Genomic DNA, 23,254 nt, shown 5'->3' with positions numbered 1-23,254 from the left:
CCTAAATAATACTTATCATAGTGACTTTATCATGTTCACATGCTTTGAGAAGTTCCCAACTCAAGAAGAAGTTTACTTAACTATTAGTGTTTCTCACTAATAAGCTTGGCCTGAATTTCAAGTATAACAGTCATAAATTGAACAACTTAACTATGTTTTTGTCTCTGGCAACTGACAAAGAGTAAGTAGTTTTAGCAAGACTCAAAATTGTCTTGAGTCAGATATTTCCTGATAAGTGAATCTATTAAGAACTATTAAGGAGGGTCAGGTAAACTCACCATTTACTAGATCAATAATTAGTAAATGACACCAGCATCCCTAATTTCTTAACCTGGCAGTTTTGGCTTCATTGGTTATACTGAGTAAGCAAGAATCATGTAGTCCTTCTGCAGTTGGTTAAATATGTCAGCTATCCATTTTATGATATCAAACTCATCTGTGTGGAAATTAGGGACTACTACTGTTGCTAGAAAAATCAGCATACTGCAATGGAAAATGTGGATTTTATTCCTAGATCTGCCTTATTATGTAGATGTATTATGTAAATGTGTTGTCAGGCCTCATGCACTTGCTCCATCTATAAAATGAGACAATTGGATGTATGGTCTCTAAAAATCCCTTTCATCTCTAAAATTATTTTATTCTACACATTAATAAAGTATGAGTGCTTATACCTTGATTCACAATTTACTCATTGTATGCACTCTCCACCTATATGCACTTGCAGCTCATCTATCCATATATTTTCATTCTATGTAATTCTTGTCCTCATCTGTCTAAATCCTCAATAGATGATCTGCACGAGAGATCTGGAGTGGTTCATCCAAGACTTACAGTTTGTGGATATTGTTGCTTTTCTTAGGCTACATGTCTGTTGTGCCATTCTCTTGCTATATTATGCATAAATTGTGGATCTCACATGGCTACAATAAGCCGTTTGAAGAATTGCTTTGTTTTTTAACTTTGAGTACTGTGTGATTGATAAACACGAATACTTGGCAGTCCAATCAGAGTGAGTGATTAAGTGTGTGTGTTTGTGTGTGTGTGTGTGTGTGTGTGTGTGTGTGTGTGGCCTTGGGTGGTGTGAATGTTTGGTTGCTTGCCCCATCCTGATACTGAATTGAGACTATATTCAGTCCTGGAGATTTCATGTTACATACTACAAAGCAAAAAGGAGATTCAACTAGAAGCTTTTATGAATGTTTGATTTTAGCAGGCTGTTTGGATATAGTCAAATATGTAAACATCTTTTGTCAAATAGAAAATTTCAGACCCTAATCTGACCATGGAACCTGAAAATGAGAAAGGAATTTGAGGAGTCATTTTTTAATGCATTGAAACAAAACAAAAACAAAAGAACCAAAGTCTTCAAATGTTTTATGCCTCAGATAAATTTTTATTCATTCATCAGATATTTATCTGATGTTGCGTAAGTAATTTGCATGTTGTGTGGTTAAATGAAGCTACAGCTGCAGAAAAATTAAAAACAACATTATGTACCAAAAAAAAATTCCCAATATATAATGTAACCTTGGTTCAAATATTGTTCTACTCTTCATGCTATCAGAAAACACAGAAGCTGAAAGAATCACTTTGACACTCAGTGATACAGAAAAAGACAAATCTTAAGAAAGTTTGCTTTTCTACCTCCTTATCAATTTAGAAATGACATACTTTTTCTAATAATTAGTTTTATCCTTCATGAATTCTGCATGTTAAAAAGTAAACTTGTTTTATTTCTTAAATCTGAACAGAATAAAAGGCTATTTTCTGTTCTGTAGGTAAAAGGCATACTCAAAAATCTGTATCTACTTTTTAAAACTAGTTTGACATCTTTTCACATCAAATAGCATAGCTTGTTAATACATTTTTTAGGTGGAACTCTGAATTATTGGGTTTAAAAAATCATAAAATAGCACATTTTGTCACAAAAGGGCTTCAAAATTATATGTCATTTGGGAATTGTAGATTTCTGGAAATTACTGTAACTAAATTGCTTAGGAGGATTTAAACTGATATGTTGTGGTAAGTTGTTATCTGGTATAAAATATTAGAAAATCTTATCTTTAGAAACTTGTTTGCTAGAATGGAGAGGCAGTTTATAGAAGGAATCTGAATTACTGCCCAGTTGAATGTTTCAGATATCGTGAAAATTTTTAAAACCAAATGACTTTTCATAGTTTTCACTAACTGATCAATTTTTCCTCAGATATAAATTACTTCCCCTTCTCTGTGCCCTCTCACCCCAACTCCCTATATTTATCATTACAGTCATAGTGATTGGAAAAATCCAGATAAAACCAATTTCCTGTGGTTCACACCTCTGGGGACACAACTTAACCCACAGACACCATTTTAATATGGTTGAATGGCACTATATAAGAGTCCAGAAATGTTAGTCTCATTTTTAGCAAAGCAGTAATGCTACTGAAAGAGGGATTGTGGTTTCCAGTTGTAATAAGTAATTTTCTATACATGTTTTCTCATCTTGCTCTTCACAAGAGTAGTTAGATACATCTTCTTGTCATATTATATTACATATGTTACTATATTAATATTAGGTGCCTTTTGTCAGGATTAAATTAGAATAAACTCATTAACAATAGTAAAATCCTATTACTTGAATCTTATTATCATCAAATAGGATACATACTATAAGATATTTAGAAATTGTAATTGTAATTATCCATTTATTTAACTCAATTTGTTCAGAACTCTTTATAAAGATACTTATTTGTATTAAGTATGCTTTTAATAAATATTAACTACAGTGGAAATGCCAAGATAGTTTATTATATAATCATAATGAAAGATAATCCAGGTCTCCTGATTACAGGGTTTCATCTCTCTATTCCCCATATCATATTGCCTCTCCCACCTTTGACAACTGACTTCTGACATATATACCATGTGACCAGAACCCACAGGCAATGTCTAAATTACAGAACAGGTGCCTTTTGCTATTGATAGAGGGAGTTCCTCACCACATACTCCCTACACTGAAGAAATCACAAGTCCAATCCAAAAAATGAAGGCATGTCCTTTATTCCATTCCCCCTAGGCAGAGCCTTACCTCAGATATTTGATACCTATACAGTCCTCCTTCACTAAGCAATTCATTTTCTAACAACTGTTAGTATGTGGAAGTTCTTCCTTAAATTTCTTATTTAAGCTCACTTCTTTGAATTTTTTCAAATTTGAAAATTTGAATATCTGGTGACCATCCTTCTTATACTTAAAGATAAGTTTTCAATCTAGGAATTTATGTTTTTAGGTTAGGAGAAAACATCTAAGCTTAGCATACACACAGAGGAAAAACCTGAAGTTTAAAAAAATGTTTTGGGGCAGCTAGGTGGCACAGTGAATAGAGCACCGGCCCTGGATTCAGGAGGACCTAGTTCAAATCCAGCCTCACACACATAACATTTACTAGCTGTGTGACCCTGGGCAAGTCACTTAACCCCATTGCCTAAAACAATATACAGCCAAGAAAACTCATACTGTGATACTGCAGAGCCCCAGTGTCCTTTGTCTTATTACTCTCACATAGGCAAAGAGTCTCTGCTGGACAAATCATTGGGCAAGTAAAGATCCCTGGGCCTGCTCCTTTTATGCAGCTAAACTCATGACTACCAGGGCTTATTATTCTATCTTGAGTCCATCCTTATTCTCTTCTCTGCTGCCAGAGGTCACTGTATTCTGGAGCTGGCAAGGATCTTTTTTGTTAAAGACCACCCTCACAGACATGGCTGATGTTTAGTCAGCCAACTGCCCTCTAATTCTATCAGGTGGATCTTCACACCTCATGAAGAAATAACAAAGGAAAAACCCTTCCTTGCACTTTAACACCTTATTTCTATTACCTATTTCTTGATTCCTGTGATGAAATTTTTTGGGCTGAGGAAAATAAATGAATCAAGAATGGTCTGATTAACTCTTCTCCCTTCACTGCAATCTCCCACCCACCCACACAAGGATTAGTTCATTGAATCCCAAAGTAAAAATAAATATATTAAACAGTTATGTATCTCTTTAGGAAGATAACTCAATTTATATGTTAAAATATTTCATTCTTTTCTTGGCATTTATTCTTTTGAATCCTAGCTATAAACGTATATTTTTTAGTGTAAGTCATGGTTCTTGAAAGGAGAACATTAAAAAGTATCAGTTATTTGCAAATGAAGATACTATAAAACATTTTTTAGCATTTTCTTAATGCCTCTAATCCAAGGTGCTTATTTTTTTCACGTACATGACTTTTTAAAGAAAATGTTTTAACTTATGTGTCACTGTACTTTTAAGATAATATTTTAAACAAAAATGACTTATCCTTAAAGCATATTCTGAACCTTACTTCATTTCTGGATTTATTTAATACAGTATGTGAATATTAAGTAGCTTTGAATTTTTTTTAATAAGCTATTTGACAATGTGGTTAGCTGTACCACCCACACACCCCATTTTGAACTCAGTCTACTAGATACCTTCAGTATGAGTGCAATAACTTAGGGTTTTTTATTCCTGGTAGGTGGTTTTAGAATGTATGCTAAAGAAGGACCTCATTTACAACAAGGTCACCCCAACCTTTCATCACTGGAAGATTGATGACAAAAAGTTTGGCCTTACTTTTCAAAGTCCTGCTGATGCAAGAGCCTTTGACAGAGGCATTCGAAGAGCTATAGAAGATATTTCTCAAGGTAGGTTTCATGTCTACCTTCTCACTTAATTTATCCATTATCTCCAGTGGACTTTCAAAAGTTGACCCAAGGTTTATGTTTTAAAATAAGTAAGCTTTTAGTGGAATGAAGCCCTTTTTCAATAGTGTCTGTCAATTTAGAATTACTGTAGTCCTTTAAAGCTCAAGTTTTCCTTTAACATTTCTTGTGACTACAAACATTATTCATTAAAATGGCAAGTAACGTTTTCTTTTTTTAATGGGTGACTTTAACACTGGTGACGTAAGAACTTGAAAGAAAGATAAAGCATTCTGGCATATACAACATTTTCTCTTTAAACTGATTATAAGTGAAGAGAAAACTTTCATGTAAAAGTGGCTTATGGTTTTTTTTTTTAAAACAAAAATGAGGCCCTTTAAAAACCAATTTCTTTCAAAAAGAGGAAAAGTCACCATAAGATGCTATTCAATTCTTAAATATATTTAATTGGTAAAAAGAAGTTTGACCAGTAGGGTGTGGCAGGCTGCTTTCCAGTTCATTGTACATTTCAAAAAAAGCAGATACGTTAACTGAAAAGTAGTAATGGAAATACAAATTTAAAAAGAACAATCTTTTAGGGATAGAAAATTATTTAAGCAGATTAATATAATTTCAGCCATATCTCATTATCCCCATCAACTTCTCACTACGATGTCATTAATAAATTAATACCTAATGCCTCTGTGTTTACACTGTTACACTATTGCTATTGTACTAATGCTATATTTAACAAGGAACTTATATGTATGAAACTCAGGTTAAAGTGATGCATTTAGGTAGATTGTACATATGGACCTGACTTTTGAATCAGAAGCACGCTGTATGGCATTAATTGTTTCTTTTATTAGTCATATTTGAGCCCTATCCTCTCAGTAGTCTGAAGACCATTAATTCACCCTTGGACTCAGCTAGTTAGCTGTGTTTTGCAGGGGTTAAATGATAGTAAGGTAGTCAACACCTGTTCCTCTGCAACATAAAGACAATTACTGATTGCTTCCCAGGGATTTTTGTCTGAAGTTAAGTTCATGTGAATGGTGCTTACCTGACTGTCAGGTGGACCACATAATTATCTATAATTTCCAGCAGTATTGGGATGACAGAAATCAATTGCATCTTGTGTGTGTGTGTGTGTCTGTTCAAATTTGCCTAATTTCTTGTTACCTTTGTTCCTTAGACTGTCTAACATCACAGGGTGAAGTTGAAGTAGCTGAAGATAACTTTCCAGTAAGTATTAAAGTATTTTATCATACTTTCCATGTTTTGGTGGTTTTGTTGGTGGTGGTGGTGGTTTGGGTTTCTTTTTAGTAATTGTTCTAAGGAAATGACAGCCAAATCTTTGAAGGATTTATATTTGCTAATTGTGTTGCTAATTCAGAATCATCTTAAAATTTAATAAATTATAGCCAACAAAGTAGAAACAAAAAATAATTTATAGAAAAAGGCAAAGTTTTAAAAATGTACTTAATTTTTAAAAAGTATACATTCCACCAGGTTTAACTACCCCATAGCCTCCAGCAGATATTGAGACTGAAAGTGAAGGAGACTTTCTCTGACTTAGCAATGCAGCCAGCAGACAGATGGATAAATTTCTTTTTAAATACCATTTTCACATAGTTCATATACATTAGCTATATTTATGGCCCACAAAATGGCCCATATTAAAACTATTTTGCCAGTTTCAGATAATTCTGTGAAACCAAAAAATTATTACAGAAGCATTCATAAGTTTCTGTAGTAATCAGTGGAAAGAAAATATTCATTTTGGTTTATAATCATGCTTTCTGCTGGAACTGTATTTGTAAGTTAGAGATGAATTAGGAAAGAAAGTGAACATGAAAGAGTCACAGAAGCAAAATAGAGGCATGCATAGCTAACATTTGTTCAATCACTTGGCCAAACACAAAGTGCTTTCCTCACAACTCCTTTTTTCCAAATGAGGAAACTAAAACTCAGCCAGTGGAATGACTTGCTCAGGGCACATGCTGAGGAAGTGTCAGAGTCAGGTCTTGAACCCAGGTTTCTCCACTTCCAAGTCCAACAACGTTCTAGTATCCCTTGCTGCTTCCAAGAACAGCAAAAAGACTAGACTTAAGAGACTTAAAACAGAAGGTCTAAGTAGAGGAACAACATTTAACCTCCTGGGCACTGTCCAGCTTTTCCTCATTCTTCATTCCCTATATCCCAAGGGACCCTGCCTGGAAGAATTAAAAAACCCTCATTCACAGGAGAAAACACTTAAGAATCTTTTTTAAATTGACAGTTACTATATTTTTATTTTAAAAGATAAACTTTTTTTCCATCTGTTTCTGACTTCTATCATAGAAGTTTTCTTCTAGCTTTGTATGTTTCTTTATTTGGTTTTGTTGATCATAATATAAAATAAGTTTGTTGTTTTTTACGGACAAATGAGAAAATTTTATGCTATTAGGTTACTCAACATGAGTGAACCAGTGTCCCTTCACTTCCTAATACTTCTTTAAAGAAGCTTGTACTATATCTAGTAGATGATATAATAAAACTTCCTTATTTCTTTGTTCCAAAGGGATGGAAAAATAGTAAAGCTTCCTCCTCACATGATTGTTCAAAGCTAGATTATTTAGAAAATTAAACATGACAGTAAGCAAATGTCTTTTTTTTTAAGTTGAGGGAGGGGTTATATAAGAGGAAATATCTTTTTTCACCTGACATTAATTTATTTCTTCTTAACCTCTGCAAAAAAACTGATTATTTAAACTTCTAACAATAGACCTCTTATTATTTCATCCATACTAGCCCAAGACTTAGTTTGTCCATCTCTTTATACCCTTGCTGTGGCACGGTTTTATGACCAGCACAACTTCTATTGTGATTATATGTTACCTAAATTATTTTAAGCCATTTCTTGTGTGTAGATCATCCTTGGCAATGTACTGTACCCTGTGCCAAGCATCTCTGCATTGCCCTTTAGGTCACATATCATTTTGATTGTTTGGAGATTCTGGTGTTCTATAAAGATTTTTGGTATAAATACCAAAAAGAGTATTTAATGCTTTTTAAAAAATAGGTTTTTGTTTCAGAGACAATCTTGGGGTCATTGAAAGTGCTTCACAATGTCCCCCTACTATAGTCAAGCCCACTTTACCTCCCTTTAAATTTCGGGCCCAGCTAATTGTCTCCTGTAGTACCTGACCAAGATAGAGGTATTCATGTCCAAATTGAGTAGATTGCCCATACTTTCTCTGGCTTCCATTTGCAAAAGCTTAATTGAGAAATAGTGGAAGGTGTTAAATCTATTATCTGGATAATTTTTTAAAATTGATGTATTCATTTCTAATATAGGTAAATTATAAAATTTCTAAGGAAATTTTAATTTTATAACCAAAGATTTTTATGATGAAAGTGATGATTTTATTGGAAGTTTAGATCATAAACTCCTTCAGGGCAAGTATAACATTTTTACTATTTCTTAAGATCCATTTTACAGTTACTTAAACTAAAACCTTAAAGTTGTGGTATTTGATTCTTTGAAAGATTATCCAGGAATGAAGCTTGAATGCACTTTATTCTCTTTCTTTAGCTTTTTTAATAAGCTAATTAGTGTCTTTATATTTAAAAAAAAAGGGGGGGGCTGGCCTATGCTTGTTTTAAGATAAATTTTACCATTTTACCTGCCAAGGTTGCAAGTTCTAACACTGGAAGCTTATTATTTAGGTGTATTGGAATGATCAAGAGTTCACAAACCTCATCTCACAATAGATTTGAATTTATAAAAGTAGAAAATCTCAAATTTCATGCTCCAGGGAAATGAAAGATGAGACTTAATTGGTCTTAAAAAAAATTGACATCTTTTCTCCTTTGACCCTAAGAAGTGCTTAACTGACTTGTTCTTTGTCAGGATTAGGTATTATGATTTTTGTGCCAAAGTGGTAAAAAGTGCTATGATTTACCTCTACTTTCTTAAGTGGTTTTGCTTCAGGCAAGCAGAATGTGAATTTTTCATGTACTGATTTGCAGAGGTAACATTTAATGAGGATTTTCTGTCCGAAGACAAAGTTGAAAGACTGAAGCTTTCTCAAAAATGAGTTTTATGGCACTCCTGGTAATAAGTATAATCCTATAGTAATTCACAAAGAACTCTGCAATTTTTAAGTTGATTTTTATTATGTGACCAGATAGTTTCTGTGCAATCTGTTTTGATAGTCTAGGATCCATTAAATATGATACTAATGTAACTACATTTTTAATTGTATAACCATATTCCAGACAATGAAAGGTAATTACTGACATTCTGTTTTCTATTTATGCAAAATTAATTTTTTCATTTAAAATTTTACCTAGATTTATGTAGAATATTAGAATACAAAGAGTTAAAAGATGTGTTTTCCCAGTCCATTTTCATGGTTTATAGTTAGTCTTTGTTTTCTAATGTACTGAACCACCTTTTCTTACATCACACCATCATCAGTTGTGTCATTCATAATTCCCAAATAAAAAGTTACTGTGCTGTAATTTTGAAATAAAGCTCATTTAAGGGACAGAAAATATATCAGTTACCTGTTACATTCAATGAGAATATTACAGTCTAGGTAAAAGTACAGCATAACTTAACTTGAATATTATCTTGCAAGTTTGTGGTCAAACTTAAAAGAAAAAGAAAGGTCATTTTAAACATCAGACACTTAATAAAGTTTTTATCTCCATTTAAACGAAACAATAATTGCCAACACCTTTCATTGCTGCTTATAACCAAGTGGAACAAAATTAATAGCCTCATGGAATACAACCTTAAGAAGAGAATTCTTAAGAGTAGTGTGGACTCTGTTCTCTTCTTCGCAATCATTTATTTGGAACAGAACATTGTTAAAGAGCTTTGAAAATTAGGAGAGGGGGGAAAGTGAAGAGAAAATCTTTGAAGAAGAGAGCAGCTCAGTCTGGTTTTCGTTTTCTCTACAGCTGTCATCTGGCTTTTTCCGTTGGACATCTACAGCTGGAGTCATTTTATTGCTTTCCCCAGCCTCCTTTTTGCCTTTGCACACAGAAATGTTTTAGTAGTCTCAAGGAAAAAAAGTCAAAGAATCTCTTAGCAACCGTAGGACAATAATTATTATACCAGCAGCTGGGAGCAAACCAGATTTCCGTTGTGCATTAAAAACTGGCGTGTATTACTTTATAGATTATGCAGATTCTAATCTGTGCCAGCACTTTGCTTTGTTGGCTATGGGGGTTGAAAGAATTGAATGTAGGAGGTGTGTAATTGTTTTGGACATTTGAAGACAAGGCAACTGCACATCTGTGTGTGTAGTTTTGGTTTGGTTTGTTTGTTGTGTTTTTGCATATTATGCACTTCTTTTCTTCCCAGAGAATTGGTTTTGTTTGTTTGTTTGTTTTTAATTTAAACTCATGTTCTCCAGCTAGTATTATACATAATGCTAGGATAGATTATGTCATTATTTCCATTAAGTGCTACTTTTCAGGTGTTTATAACCCTGTAATAAAAAAAAAGACTCATTGGATTGCACATGTAAATAACTACATTCGTGTGTGTGTGTGTGTGTGTGTGTGTGTGTGTGTGTGTGTGATCTAAAACTAAAATCATTAACAATTTAGCCCATTTTTAAAATTAAGGAATTGCAAAATAACTTAATAAACTATTTTTCTTATTCATGGTCTTTTAGTATAACTCCAAACCTACACCTCTCTATAATGAAATTAGGTAGGTTGTGATGTACTACCTATTCATGTGGATATTCTTTAAAGGGGGAGGGGAAAGGAAACTTGATTAACATTAACAAGATACTGTCCAAATTTTCAGACTAACATTTAATCCTCTAGAACACATTTCATAATTCTGTTTCTTAAATCTAGTATCGTTAGAAATGGGGAGAAGGAGAATCATAACCCTCCCATTACTATTTTAGTTTAAAGAGAAGCAAGAGTTTAATATGCAGGTTCAACCAAGAACTGACTCAATGGTTTTAAGAAGCTCTTCTCTTTGTTGAAGAGTTAAGAGTTGCATGTTGAATTGCATATATTGAGTGGAAAGGAAACATACCTACAGTTAAGATACACTGTGCCTTGAATCCTTTACCTTTATAAAACTGTTCTCTCCAGAGAGTTGGGAAGTTATTACTAATATTTTTTTCCATTCATAAATCAGTAAAAATATGATTATTACTCACAGCTTAACTATAGATTAAACTTTCAGCAGTTACATAATTGCTTTTCTAACAGTAATTTATTTAGGTAGTCTTTTTAAAAAAATGATATACCTACATTAAATAACAATCATAATTTTGGCTACGTTCTCTAATAAGCACATTTATAATTTGTAAGACTGGGATCTGAGTTCTTTCCAATTTGACAGGTTAGTTGTGGAGTATTTTGTAGTACTACATATGGATAACAAAAAAGTAAAATAACATAGTTATCTGACATATCTTTATTTTCTCCAACAGAATGTAATTATTTGAACTTCTTAACATTTGCAGCTAAATAATTTGCTTATTAGAAGGGTTCCTCTCTTGTTCTATTGGTATCTCAACTATACCGATATTCCTCTCAAGCTGCCCATTTTTTTACTATATGACAGGCTCACCTTTTTGATTATACATGTATTCAGTGCTATGTAAGTGGTTTTTGGTAATGTGCTGTAGCCTCCTTATGTTGCTCATGTCTTCCATTGCACCGTTGCAAATTTAATTCCAGAATTACGATGCTCAAGACTCATAGCCTTATGACATCACCAGAAAAATACAGCCTTTTTCCTGTCTTTTTGTGAGTAGTTTGAGATGAGGGAAAGCACCACAAATTCCCCAAATATCTCTTCCTTCTCAGTTCTTATGCCAATTCCTATCCATCTGCAGTAACTCTCCGATATGTATTTGATGAATTGGTTAAAAAGTTCCTTTTTTTCTTTTTCTTTTTTTTTTTTAAGACGATTGGGGTTAAGTGACTTGCCCAGGTTCACACAGCTAGTAAGTGTCAAGTGTTTGGTCTTGAACTCAGGTCCTCCTGAGGCCCTTTTAGGGCCAGTGCTCTATCCACTGGGCCACCTAGCTGCCCCAAAAAGTTACCTTTCTAAGCTATGTGTCATAATCTAGGCAATAAGTTTTTCATGGTTTTTTTTAGTATAGCTAATTAAACTAATACCTCTTGCATGTGTGGATTTCAGTGAGACTTTGTATTATTACAGGTTTCATTGAAATTTGTGCAATGTTATCTGCAAACAGAAGCTAGTAGTTCTTTATGAATTTAATATGTATAAGGAAGGAAATTCCTTATTTGAAAACAATCTCCAAGGCTACTTTTTGTTTTCCTGAGTCAAATCCTTCTTTAAAATCAGTTAAAAAAAAATCTGTAAATAGCATAGTGGAATTTCCATGCACCTTTTAGTTTGTGTCACAATAAAGATAATATAATCTGTAGAAAATTGTTTCCAGAAATCTACTTTCTCATGTTTTCATCGAGAATATCCTCGTGTTTATGTTCTCACGACAATTTTTTATGGAGATAACAAAATAATATGAGATAGTAGTTGTTTGGTTTTTCTTGGTCATCTTTTTTGGTAAAAACTGTATTTGATCTTTTCCATTTGGGAGTTAGAGAATGGTCGTCTTTGAAATGTCCTGAGAACTAATCCCTGAGTCCCTTTGAAACTGTGTTGCCTTTAGTCAGGGGTATGCTGGTAAATAATTAACAGGACGATTGAAAAGTATGCATGAAATATGCGTGTATATTTAATCTCTATTACTATTTTCTCCAATTTTTAAAGCCTAGAAAATCTGAGGCATTTATGTTTATTCTGAGATTTAAATGCTCATATTGAAAGTTTAGCAATCAGCCCTCAGTACAAGCTGACTGCAGCCCGTCTCTGCCTGTATAGTACAGATTTCTTTAACCCAGGGTTATTCAGCTCCAGCTACACAGCCCAACATTATCTTTTTTAAATACTGTAATAACCACTTCACATTGTACATTGAATTACGTAGGTGGTATAATCTAAATGTATCTATCCCATTGTAATTAAGCATTGGAACGGGTACCTGTAAAAATGCCTTGACATCGATTCCATTTGATATCCATTTGTTGTTTTCTGTGTTTACAAAAGCTCCCGTAAACTAATTGAATCTCTAGCAAATCACAGTCTATCTTTAGCCATTTGGAGAAACAAGTATTTCCTTCCTCCTGTGACTATTCTGTCATTTAACTTGTGGTCTCAACTGGTGTTGTCCTGGATCATCATATCGCCAGTATGGCAAGATTGTATGTTTGCTGGGCTGAAGTTGTTTTTTGGGTTCTTTTCAAGCATAGCACAGTGTAGTAGAAAGAGATGGTTTTGGGGTCTGTAGATTCCTACTTGTCCACTTATTAGCTGTGACTTCAGGCAAGTTACTTAGACTCTGAGAAATGGTGACAAAAATCAATGTAGTTCCTTTGTCCAATTTATGAAAGAAAATATCTATGACTTACAAGCATGAAATTCTTGAGTAGTCTATATATTTGGCCTCTTTCATTTCTGGATCCATAGTCATATTTTCCAATGAAATTTCATCTAGCTTTGTGTCTTTTTGTGTTGAAGTCTCTGAGTAGCAGAGTTGTATGTTAATCTGTCTTGAAGGACAGAGGATTCTGTCAAATTCTTCATCTAATTTCTCAATTTCCTTCTTCTGGAAGTATTTTTTCCCTCTTAACTACATATATTTTGCTTATACTCATTGATTCACAGTAATTAACATGAGAGTGTAATACAGTATGTCTCCTGTATTAACATACAGTTTTAAACTATAAAGGCTTAAAACTGCGCTAAAGCTTTTGAGATACCTTGTATTTCAGTAGTACTCACAGTGTATTCCTTATCTTATTTTGTGTTTTCAACTTTTGTAGTTTTAACTTGTAAATCACTGTAAAATTTAAGTGAAAATTAGTTTCACATTATCAAATACTTTATCAACACGAGATTATTGTAATTCATTACACAGTTGGTATTTGTATATCTATATAGACAAGAAAGACCAGTGATCTGTTGTTAATATGCTGTACTCAATTAAAAAAAAAAATATATTTCTACAAAGTAGTTATAGTACCTAAATTCCCTCTTCCACCCCACCCCCCTGGACTTTTTTTTTAAAGATCACTTGAATCTAGGGAATTGTTTTGAAGTCCTTGATGTTAAATTCTGACCCTCTAGGTCAGGGACAATCTTCTTTTTATTGCTGCATGGCACCTCACAGAACCCCTCACATATTGTGAGTGCTTATTAAATACTTAAAAGAGATTTCAGTGGTCATCTGGGCCAGCCTGTACTTGAACAGGAAATCTTTCTACAACTTCCCCAACAGGTTTGATGTGAAGAAAACCTTCCTAATAATTGGTGCTATCCAAAAAATGGAATGGACTGCAAAATAGGATAAGTTAACCTTTCACTGGAAGTAAAGCTACATAGCTTCTGCTTGAATGCCTCTGATGAATGGAAACCTAACCATCCTATCAATCAGCCCTCTTGTTACTTGAGATGTTTCTGATAATCAGGAAATTTTCCTCGTGTCAAACCTAAGTCTCTCTCTTTCTTCAACACCCCTTGTGGAGTTTTAAAGAAACTCAAAATCAGATTTGTGGCACGAGGAAATTGATTTTTCATTATTATTTATCCAGGTAATTAAAATATCATAGATAGTGATTGGTATTAAGAAGCTCTGACTGCCCCTCTCCCTATCCTGGGTGACTTGTAGTTATATCGGGTGAAACAAGTCCAATTTTTCTTCCACATAACAATGCCTCAAATTCTGTGACTGTCACATTTTCACTATTACCCAGGTTAAGCATCCTCAACTCCTTTAAATCAATTCTCATTTGGCATTGTTTCCAATCCCTTCTCTATCTTTTCTTTTCTTTTCTTTTTTTTTTTTTTTTTTTTTGAGCTTTTTGGTAAGACAATCAGGGTTTAGTGACTTGTCCAGGGTCATATAGCTAGTAAGTGTCAAGTATCTGAAGCCACATTTGAGCTCAGGTCTTCCTGACTCCAATGCCAGAGCTCTATCCACTTTGCTACCTAGCTGCCCCATACCATCCTCTTCATGGTTTTGTAGGCAGCTAGGTAGTGTAGTGGATAGAATGCTGGGCCTGGAGTCAGGAGGACCTGAATTCAAAATTAGGCTTCAGACACTTATTATCTGCGTGACCCTGGGCAAGTCACTTAACCTGTCTTCATCTCATTTTCCTCAACTGTAAAATGGGAGTAATAATAGATCCCAGGATTGTTGTGAGGATAAAGTAATATTTGTAAAAAATCACATAGTGAGCACTACATAAAGGCTAGCTGCTATTATTATTCTGGACTTGTTCAATATCCTTTCTGAAATATGGTACCAGAAACTAAGCACCAGAAACCTAAATTTGTTGTAGTCACATCAGAGTTCATCAGGATCATCAGTCAATCAGTAAACATGATTATCTCCCTTATTTTTGACATTGTGCCTCTCAATGTCGTGAAAGGGCGTTGTTAGCCTTTTTTGATTGTCATGTCTTACTGTTGATTAATATTGATTTACTGAGATTTTTCAGAGGAGTTGTTGCCTAGTCATGCCTCCCTGATCTCATATTTGCATAGCTTGTGTTTTTAGCCCAACCTAATACAAGACTTGACATTTATACTCAGACATTTTCGTGTATCTGTGATCTCACCAATGTGGATACTCTTAGCAACAGTACCTACTGTCACAGTCTCTCCAGGCCTTTTCAGTAAGTACAGTCTGTCTTCCCATAAGTCTGTCCATGGAGATCCACCCAGGGTGCCAGGGCCCTTCCTTTAGACCTTTTGATATTATATGGATGCCGTTTATTTTTACAGGATTGTAATTTTAGAGCTGGAAAGGACCCCAGTCCTGTGCCAATTACAAATGAGGAAACTGAGGTCCAGGGAGGTGTTGTGACTTGCTCCAGGTCATATAGGTTGAATAAAAGTGTGAAAAGCAGAATTCAAATCCAGGTCTTCTGATTCCACAGTCATTGCCCTTTCTATTACACCATAGTGTCTCCCTAAATCTCGTGTGAACTTTCTGTTTATTTTACCTCACACTAGCCAAATGGCAGACTCTCCTTTTGAGATTCATAAATTTTTGGCATTCTAATTTACTCTACTTCTTGACCAGGATTCCTCATTGGTAATGTAGTGTAGTCTATTCATGCCCTTTTCCCTCTGAATGACTCGTAATTTTGATTCTTTGATAATTATGGTATTCTGTGATTAATAGTTGTATAGCATCACCAGAAGAATGTTTATGTTAATTATATGGGGTTTTGTATCCATGTCATTGAAAGCACTTGTCAGGGGCAGCTAGGTGGCGCAGTGGGTAGAGCACTGGCCCTGGAGTGAGGAGGACCTGAGTTCAAATCCGGCCTCGGACACATAACACTCAGTAGCTGTGTGACCCTGGGCAAGTCACTCAACCTCATTGTCTAGCAAAAACCAACCAAAAAAAAAAAAGGCGCTTGTCAGTTTCCCAACTGTAATTCAGTTTCTTCTCATCCCCCAATTCAGGACTTTGTTCACTATTTGTGAAGTATTTCTAACGTATATGTACTGAACGATCAAATCTATAGATTATTTGTCCAGCTGCGTATAGTCTTGACAATACGTGTTTCTCATCCACTTTGTGGACAGTCATTTCAAATCCTCGAATGATTAATTATAGATATCATTTAGATTTTAAAATATTTTGAGGGCTGATTTATTTCACTTCAATTCATCAGGTACCAGCACAGTGTCATCCACTGATGAATATCTGGAATTTGTGCAGTTTGTCCACCATGACAGTGACAAATGCCTTTGGCACGCATACATCTTCCATTATTTATGATTTGATACCAATAATCATAATTACCAAAGTTGTTACATTTACATGGAATCTTATATGATCTGAACATATACATTGGTGACATCTTGTTGGAATAGCCTTTAGGTTGTATTTTGCTCTGTCTAATAAAATACTTCTAAAAATAGTCATCCAACACACAATGGGTTCTTGCATTCTCTAAATTTTGCAATTAATTGTGTGAATATATAGATGTGGTCTGCCAAAGAATATTATTTGCGAAAGATGAGAAAGGTTTGTAATCACATTTTTCATTGTGATTTTTTTTTTTCTAATCATTTTGTATCTTCATTTCTCATAGGTATCTTTAAAACCAATCCCTCAGTGCCCTGACTATCTATACTTTATCTGGACCAGATACATTTCCAGTCTTTTTTTTTTCTTTCTTTCTTTCTTTACTACCATTTCTACTTTTTGGAGGACTGTTGAGACTGTGACATTAAAATCCAAATGTGGTAGGTTCAGTCTCATTGATGGGGGGAAAACCCTATATAAACACTTTGACAGAGCATTTTTTTTTCTATTATTTCTCCCAATTTTATCCTCAAAATCTCTCTAAATGATTTGGCCTAATTGGGTGTCATATCAACTTTTATCTCCGTGTGTTTTTTCTGCCACCACTATTTTATAAGGTGATACTGCTTACATTTTTTACTTACCTACTCTGTGAGATGTTGCAGAAGAGCTTGTATTCTAAACCAGTGTTATCATCGGCTACCATACCTCTCTGCTTGGCAAGATGATCAGGCATTTGCTCACTCAGGTAGATGCCACGCTCTTTTGGCTTTCCTTCTTGAAGCATTTCACAGGATCAGAGGGTCGTAGACCAAAAGCTGGGTGGGACCTCAGAACCCTTCCAGTCCAGTCCCCTCCTCTTACAGATTGGAGATATTTGAGTCCCCGCCCACAGAGGTCAAATGACTTGACCACAGTCGTGAGGCATCAATATTCATACTCAAATGGATCTGTGGTCCCATTTCATCAGTTTTTTATTAATGTGAGGATTCCATCAAGTGATACAGATTGTTACTTTTCCATGCCTGTTCATCCTGTATGATGCTTGTTTAGGTCCTTCAGTAAGTTTGCCATGGAGGCCCATCCAAAATACGAGGGACCTCTTTTCTCATTCTTTTGTACATATATGGATAGTATCCTTGGTGAAAACATGAGAAGAGAATAGGCAGGCTTTTGCAAATAATATTCTATAGCAGACCACATCTTTATATTTACACAATTAATTATAAAGTTTAGAGAATACAAGAACCCACAATGTGTGTGTTTGATGAATATTTTAAAAAGTATTTTATTTAGTAGAGCAAAAGGCAACCTTAAAGGCTATTCCAATAAGATGGCACCGATGTATATGTTCAGATCATAAAATATTCCATATAATTAAACAGATATCAAGAGAAAAGAATATCATTTGAATGAATGAACAAAAAAGTTTATTATGTGCACTGTACTCTGTTTCCAAAAGAAAGTCACTATTTTCAAGGGGCTTACACTCTAATGAGGGAAACAACTTTTAATAGGGTTTAATTGAAGTGTGAATGGCAAGGCTCAAGGGTCTTTAAGATAGGAAAGCAGTGCCTATGAGTATCTAAAGGGTACAGAGAGAGAACAAATGAAAAAGCCTAGGGAGACTCTGCTTGTCTTACCAAGATTCTTGCTGATGACTCCCCGTTCATCCAAATTGTGTGAGCAATCATGGCCCCTCTGCAGGAAGGGGAAATAGAAGACCCTATATACCACCATTGAGAAAGGGGATTGGGCCTACAGGTCTGAGTGGTATGGGATTCTGGGTTTCCTTCAGCATAGGTTGTAGTGGAGAAGGGGAAAGAGTCATTGATAAGGTTGAGGGAAAAAGGTTTCCTGTCATACTTGCTTTGCCAGGATTTCTGGCATCCTAATGGGTTATCAATGGCCTAGGGAGGGAGAGGAGGGAGAGATCTACCTTGCCAGTCACCCAGTGCCCATGGGGTTTTGGTGAACGTAGGGGAGAACAATGGAAAACAAAGGCTTTCCCAGTAGTTATTCCTTTTTCCCACCGGGTGACCAGCCCATCTTGTTTTTTACTTAACCATTTATTTGATAACATTCTTTCCTTTCTTATTCTATTTAACTCTTGTAATTCCTTCATTGTAACGCTTTGCAGTTTGCTGCTTTCCCTAGTCACCTCTCAGTTGCCTAATTCCACTTTAGTTCTTTGGAGGCAATAGTAATGTTTTCTGGCATTTTATTTACATCAGTTAAACTTAAGCATTAAATTATTATGCTTAATGTTGATGACCCCTCCTTGATCTGTTTCCTAATTTTTGCTATCAATAGTTTATTTAAATGGCTTAATTTGGAATTAATTGTTTGCCATCTGTTTTCATTTTTATTCTTCTAGATCAATGTTGGTTTTAGCTTTGCTCTTAAAGTCGATGGGCTTATTGTAATATTATTTGGTGCTTGCTATGTCTACTGCCTCCCAGTTCTCTTCTTCGAAAATATTCATATGTATTTGACTTCTGTGTTGCTTAAAAACCTGTTGTTTCTTTGCGTTGCTTAATCTTTAATCATATTTACCAACATTTTTTGCTATCCTCCCGTGTCCAACTTTGTATTTGTGTCACTAAGTATTAAAGTCTGTGTTAATGAAATTTGAACATTTTCAAGTTCTTTATAATAATTTTCTACCTAAATCCTCTACAATAGATGTTGGCTCTTCATTGGTAATTATTTTCACAGTATATTTTTGCTTATGATCATCCTCACCACTGGGTTGGGAGACAACTTGATGTCCGATGAAATAATGTTCCTTGTTATGTTAGGAAGTATGGACCATCATTTGGCTACAACTTCCTTACATCTTTTAGTTTTGTTTATAGAAAGTATGTCGATATTAATAGATTTCTGAGGTCATACCAAGTTCTTAATCTGTGATCCTGTGATGTGATTCATTTCCTCCAGTAATATATCAATTTATCATGAGACAAGGATCTCACACTTAAAATATGATTAAGTTCATTTTTATAACTAAGAACTGTGGCATTCTTAGCCACTATCTGACCCCATTGATCTGTCACCATCTCCAAAGAGGTAGAAGGGGCTACTAAGACTGAGGGATATTCTGTATTTTTCTTTATTTAATATTTTATATTATATAATTACCTAGTTGCAAGCCTACTACTGGTGATACGCCTCTGTATGCTTAGCTAAGTTTGTCCTCAGAAAGCAAACAAGTTATAGCCCAAGCCTTTCTTGTACATAAGCTTATAGAACTTATGCTTTACTGGTCAAAGCCTTCGAGAATCCAGGGTCACTTTTTTGCCAGAATTAACCATAGGAATAGGAATTGTTGTTTAAAGCTTGACTGTGTTATGCATTCTATCTTTCTGAATCAGTTCATCACCCAACCCTTCCCACCCCTTTGCCCTCAGGAATATTTACTCCATAATTAACAAACTTCCTTTCATCTTCCGCCTCCCTCTCTCTCCTTCCGCCTTCTGGTACTCACTGAGACTGCGTCTCTGGCCACTCCTTTCTGTACTGGCTGTACTTTCATTCATACTCTCAGCTCACTGGTCATAGAGTGGGAATGAGAATACTCCTTGTTCCCCATTTCCACTTCAGACTCTCACTCTAGCAAATCACTCAGCCACCTCTCCTGCTTAGAGGTTCACTTGTCCTGGCTATTATCCATTGACCCCCAAGAAACTCTCTCTTTCATCCAGCGAGTTCAGTGCCTAGCACACAGTGTTTTTCTCCACCCTTACTCCTGCCCTCATAATAAGGGACTTTATCATATGCATTGATACTTTCTTAAATGCCCTGATTTCCCAGCTCCTCATCCCATGACCACTCTACCTCAACTTGTACATGCAGATATTCATGCCCTTGATTGTGTCATCACACGCAGTGTGTTCCGTTTCCATGGCCTTGAAATCCAAAATTTCTTTATCTGATTATAATGTTGAATGATTCTATTTTTCTCTGCACCTTACAATTCCTGACCCTTTTCTTTGTCTTCCCCACACCACCTCAGTTTTTTTTCAGAATATCCCTCCTGCAGTAATTCTTCCTTCCATTCCTCTACTCTCAAAATTCTTTGACCTTTTGTTGATCACACTTTGTTAAACTCCCAGTCCCGATTACTCCTGCCATCTCTACCTTCTTCATTCCTATTCACATTCTACCCAGTGACGTTAGAGGAAATCACAAAACTCTGCTTACTGCATCCCTTCCGAATTCATGTTATCTAATCTCAACTGGGTCCTCATTGAAGCAGGGCAGTCCTTCTGCTACTGCCTAATTGATAATACTAACTCATTCTCCACACTAGTTGTTTCAGACTTGATTGTTCTGCCACATTCCTCCCATGACACCCCCTTGCACTATTCTTGTCTGCTAAATACGTCACCCAAAAAAATTGATTCCATTTGCTTAGGTCTCCTTCTCTCTTCCTAAGCTCACATCAGTCATGCATCTTCCTGCACTATCTTCTTCATTCCTTTCTCAAGTGAAAAGATAGTCATTCTCTTGCCAAGACTGACCCCTTTGTATTCCTTGATCTCATTTCCCTACCATCCCCATTCTTGCTTATTCTCAATCTTTTTACCTATTGTCACCTTCCTCACTCCAATGTCCCTCCCACTCTCGTCCCACTAGCTCTTCCTATATCTTTCCTGCTCTTCTCAGAACACTTTGACAAAGCCCTGTCATATACCAAGAGACTTCCCTTCCTCTCCTCTCACTCTTACAAACCCTCTACAGTCTGGCTTCCAGACTCATCATTCAACTGAAACTGCCCTCTCCAAAGTTACCACTGATTTCTTAATTGCCAAATCTAATAACCTTCTTTTCTTTTTTAAATAATATTTTACTTTTCCCAAATTACATGTAAAAATAATTTTAAATTTTAAAAAAATTTTGAGTTCAAATCCCTCCTTTGTTCCCCTCCCCCTTTCCTGAGACAGTAAACAAATCTGATATAGTGTTATACAGTTGTCCCTTCCATATCGCTGTTTCGATATATCACAGGTCAGCATAAGAAATTAAATGGGAATTTGGGGGGAGTTTTGTGAAAGCCGCAGACAACACAGAAAAAGTTTAGAAATGCATAGAATATGTATAGTATTGTATAATCTCAACATATTTTGTCATTTAATGCCATTTGGTATAAGGAAAGGGCCAAAAAAATTTTATGTGGATTTTCCAGATCCCAGGGGGACCACACCCCTAACCCCTGCAAAGTGGAAGGCATAACTGTAGGTATGCAGTCATGTAAAACATGTTTTCATATTAGTCATTTTTGTGGTAGAAAACTCAAACCAATAAAGAAAGAAAGGAAAGGGAAAAACAGTACGCTATGGTCTGTAATCAGTTGCCATCAGTTCTTTCTATGGAAGCAGAAGGCATTTTTCATCATGAGTCCTTTGCAATTGTCTTAGATCATTGTATTGCTGAGAAGAGCTAAGTTGTTCCTTGTATAATATTGCTGTTACTATGTAGTGTTCTTCTGGTTCGGCTCATTTCACTCTGCATCAGTTCATGTGTTGCCAGGTTTTTCTGATATCATTCTACTCATTTCTCATAGCACAAAAATATTCCATTACAATCATATACCACAACTTGTTTAGCAAATTGATGGGTGTCCCCTCGTTGTCCAATTCTTGGCCACCACTAAAAGAGCTGCTAGAAATGTTTTTGTACAAATAGGTCCTTTCCCTTTTTTTTTTTTTTTTTTAAAAATCTCTTTGGCATACAGACCTAGTAGTGGTATTGCTGCATCATAGCATATGCACATTTTTTCCCCATTTCATTTATTTTTAATTTTTATTTTTACATGTGTTTTTAAAACTTTGGGTTACAAATTTTCTCCCTTCCTCCCTCCCCACCCACCCTCATTGAAAAGGCAAGCATCTCAATACAGATTATACATGTGTAGTCATGCAAAACACTTCCATAGTAGTCATGTTGTATATTTCCCTTCATCCTATCTTACCCCTCATTTATTCTGTTCTCTCTTTTGACCCTGTCCGACTTCAGAATTGTTTGCTTCTGATTACCTCCTCCCCCAATCTGCCCTCTCTTCTATCAAAGCCCTGCTCTCTTGTCCCCTTCCCCCCCTTGTTTTCCTGTAGGGTAAGATAGATTTCCATACCCCATAGTGTATGTTATTCCCTCCTTAAGCCAAATCCTATGAGAATAAGATTCACTCATTCCCTCTCACTTTCCTCCATTTCACCTCCACTGTAAAAGCCTTTTCTTGTCTGTTTCATGTGAGATAATTTACCCCATTCTACTTTTCCCTTTCTCCTTCTTCCAGTATAATCCTCTGTCACCCCATAATTTTATTTTCCAGATATCACCCCTTCATCTTCAACTCGCCCTGTGCCCCTCTATCTATCTATCTATCCATACATATAATTTTTTCCCTCCCACTACCCTAATACTGAGAAAGGACTCATGAGTTACAAATATCATCTTTCCCTGCAGGAATGTAAACAGTTCAACCTTAGTAAGTCTCTTATGATTTCCCTTTCCTGTTTAGTCTTGTATTTGAAAGTCAGATTTTCTATTCAGTTCTGGTCTTTTCCTCAGGAATGCTTGAAAGTCCTCTGTTTCATTAAATGACCATTTTTTACCCTGAAGGATTATACTCAGTTTTGCTGGGTAGGTGATTCTTGGTTGTAGTCCTGTCTT

The 23,254-nt window shown here is 35.3% G+C and overlaps 1 protein-coding gene across 1 annotated transcript in view; it reads left to right on the top strand.

Moving 5' to 3' along the window:
- Positions 1 to 23,254, top strand: part of SPRED1 (sprouty related EVH1 domain containing 1) — a 146,777-nt gene that overhangs the window by 103,257 nt on the left and 20,266 nt on the right. Inside the window, exons 3-4 of the mRNA XM_027870014.1 lie at positions 4,529 to 4,697; positions 5,890 to 5,939. Of these exons, the coding sequence (XP_027725815.1) occupies positions 4,529 to 4,697; positions 5,890 to 5,939 (219 nt within the window). The remainder of the gene's footprint in view (positions 1 to 4,528; positions 4,698 to 5,889; positions 5,940 to 23,254) is intronic.

The sequence above is a fragment of the Vombatus ursinus genome, unplaced genomic scaffold (assembly GCF_900497805.2).
Source record: "Vombatus ursinus unplaced genomic scaffold, bare-nosed wombat genome assembly UNPS02014794.1, whole genome shotgun sequence".
In the NCBI taxonomy this organism is placed as follows: domain Eukaryota; kingdom Metazoa; phylum Chordata; class Mammalia; order Diprotodontia; family Vombatidae; genus Vombatus; species Vombatus ursinus.
This window is presented reverse-complemented; position numbering and strand designations above follow the sequence as displayed.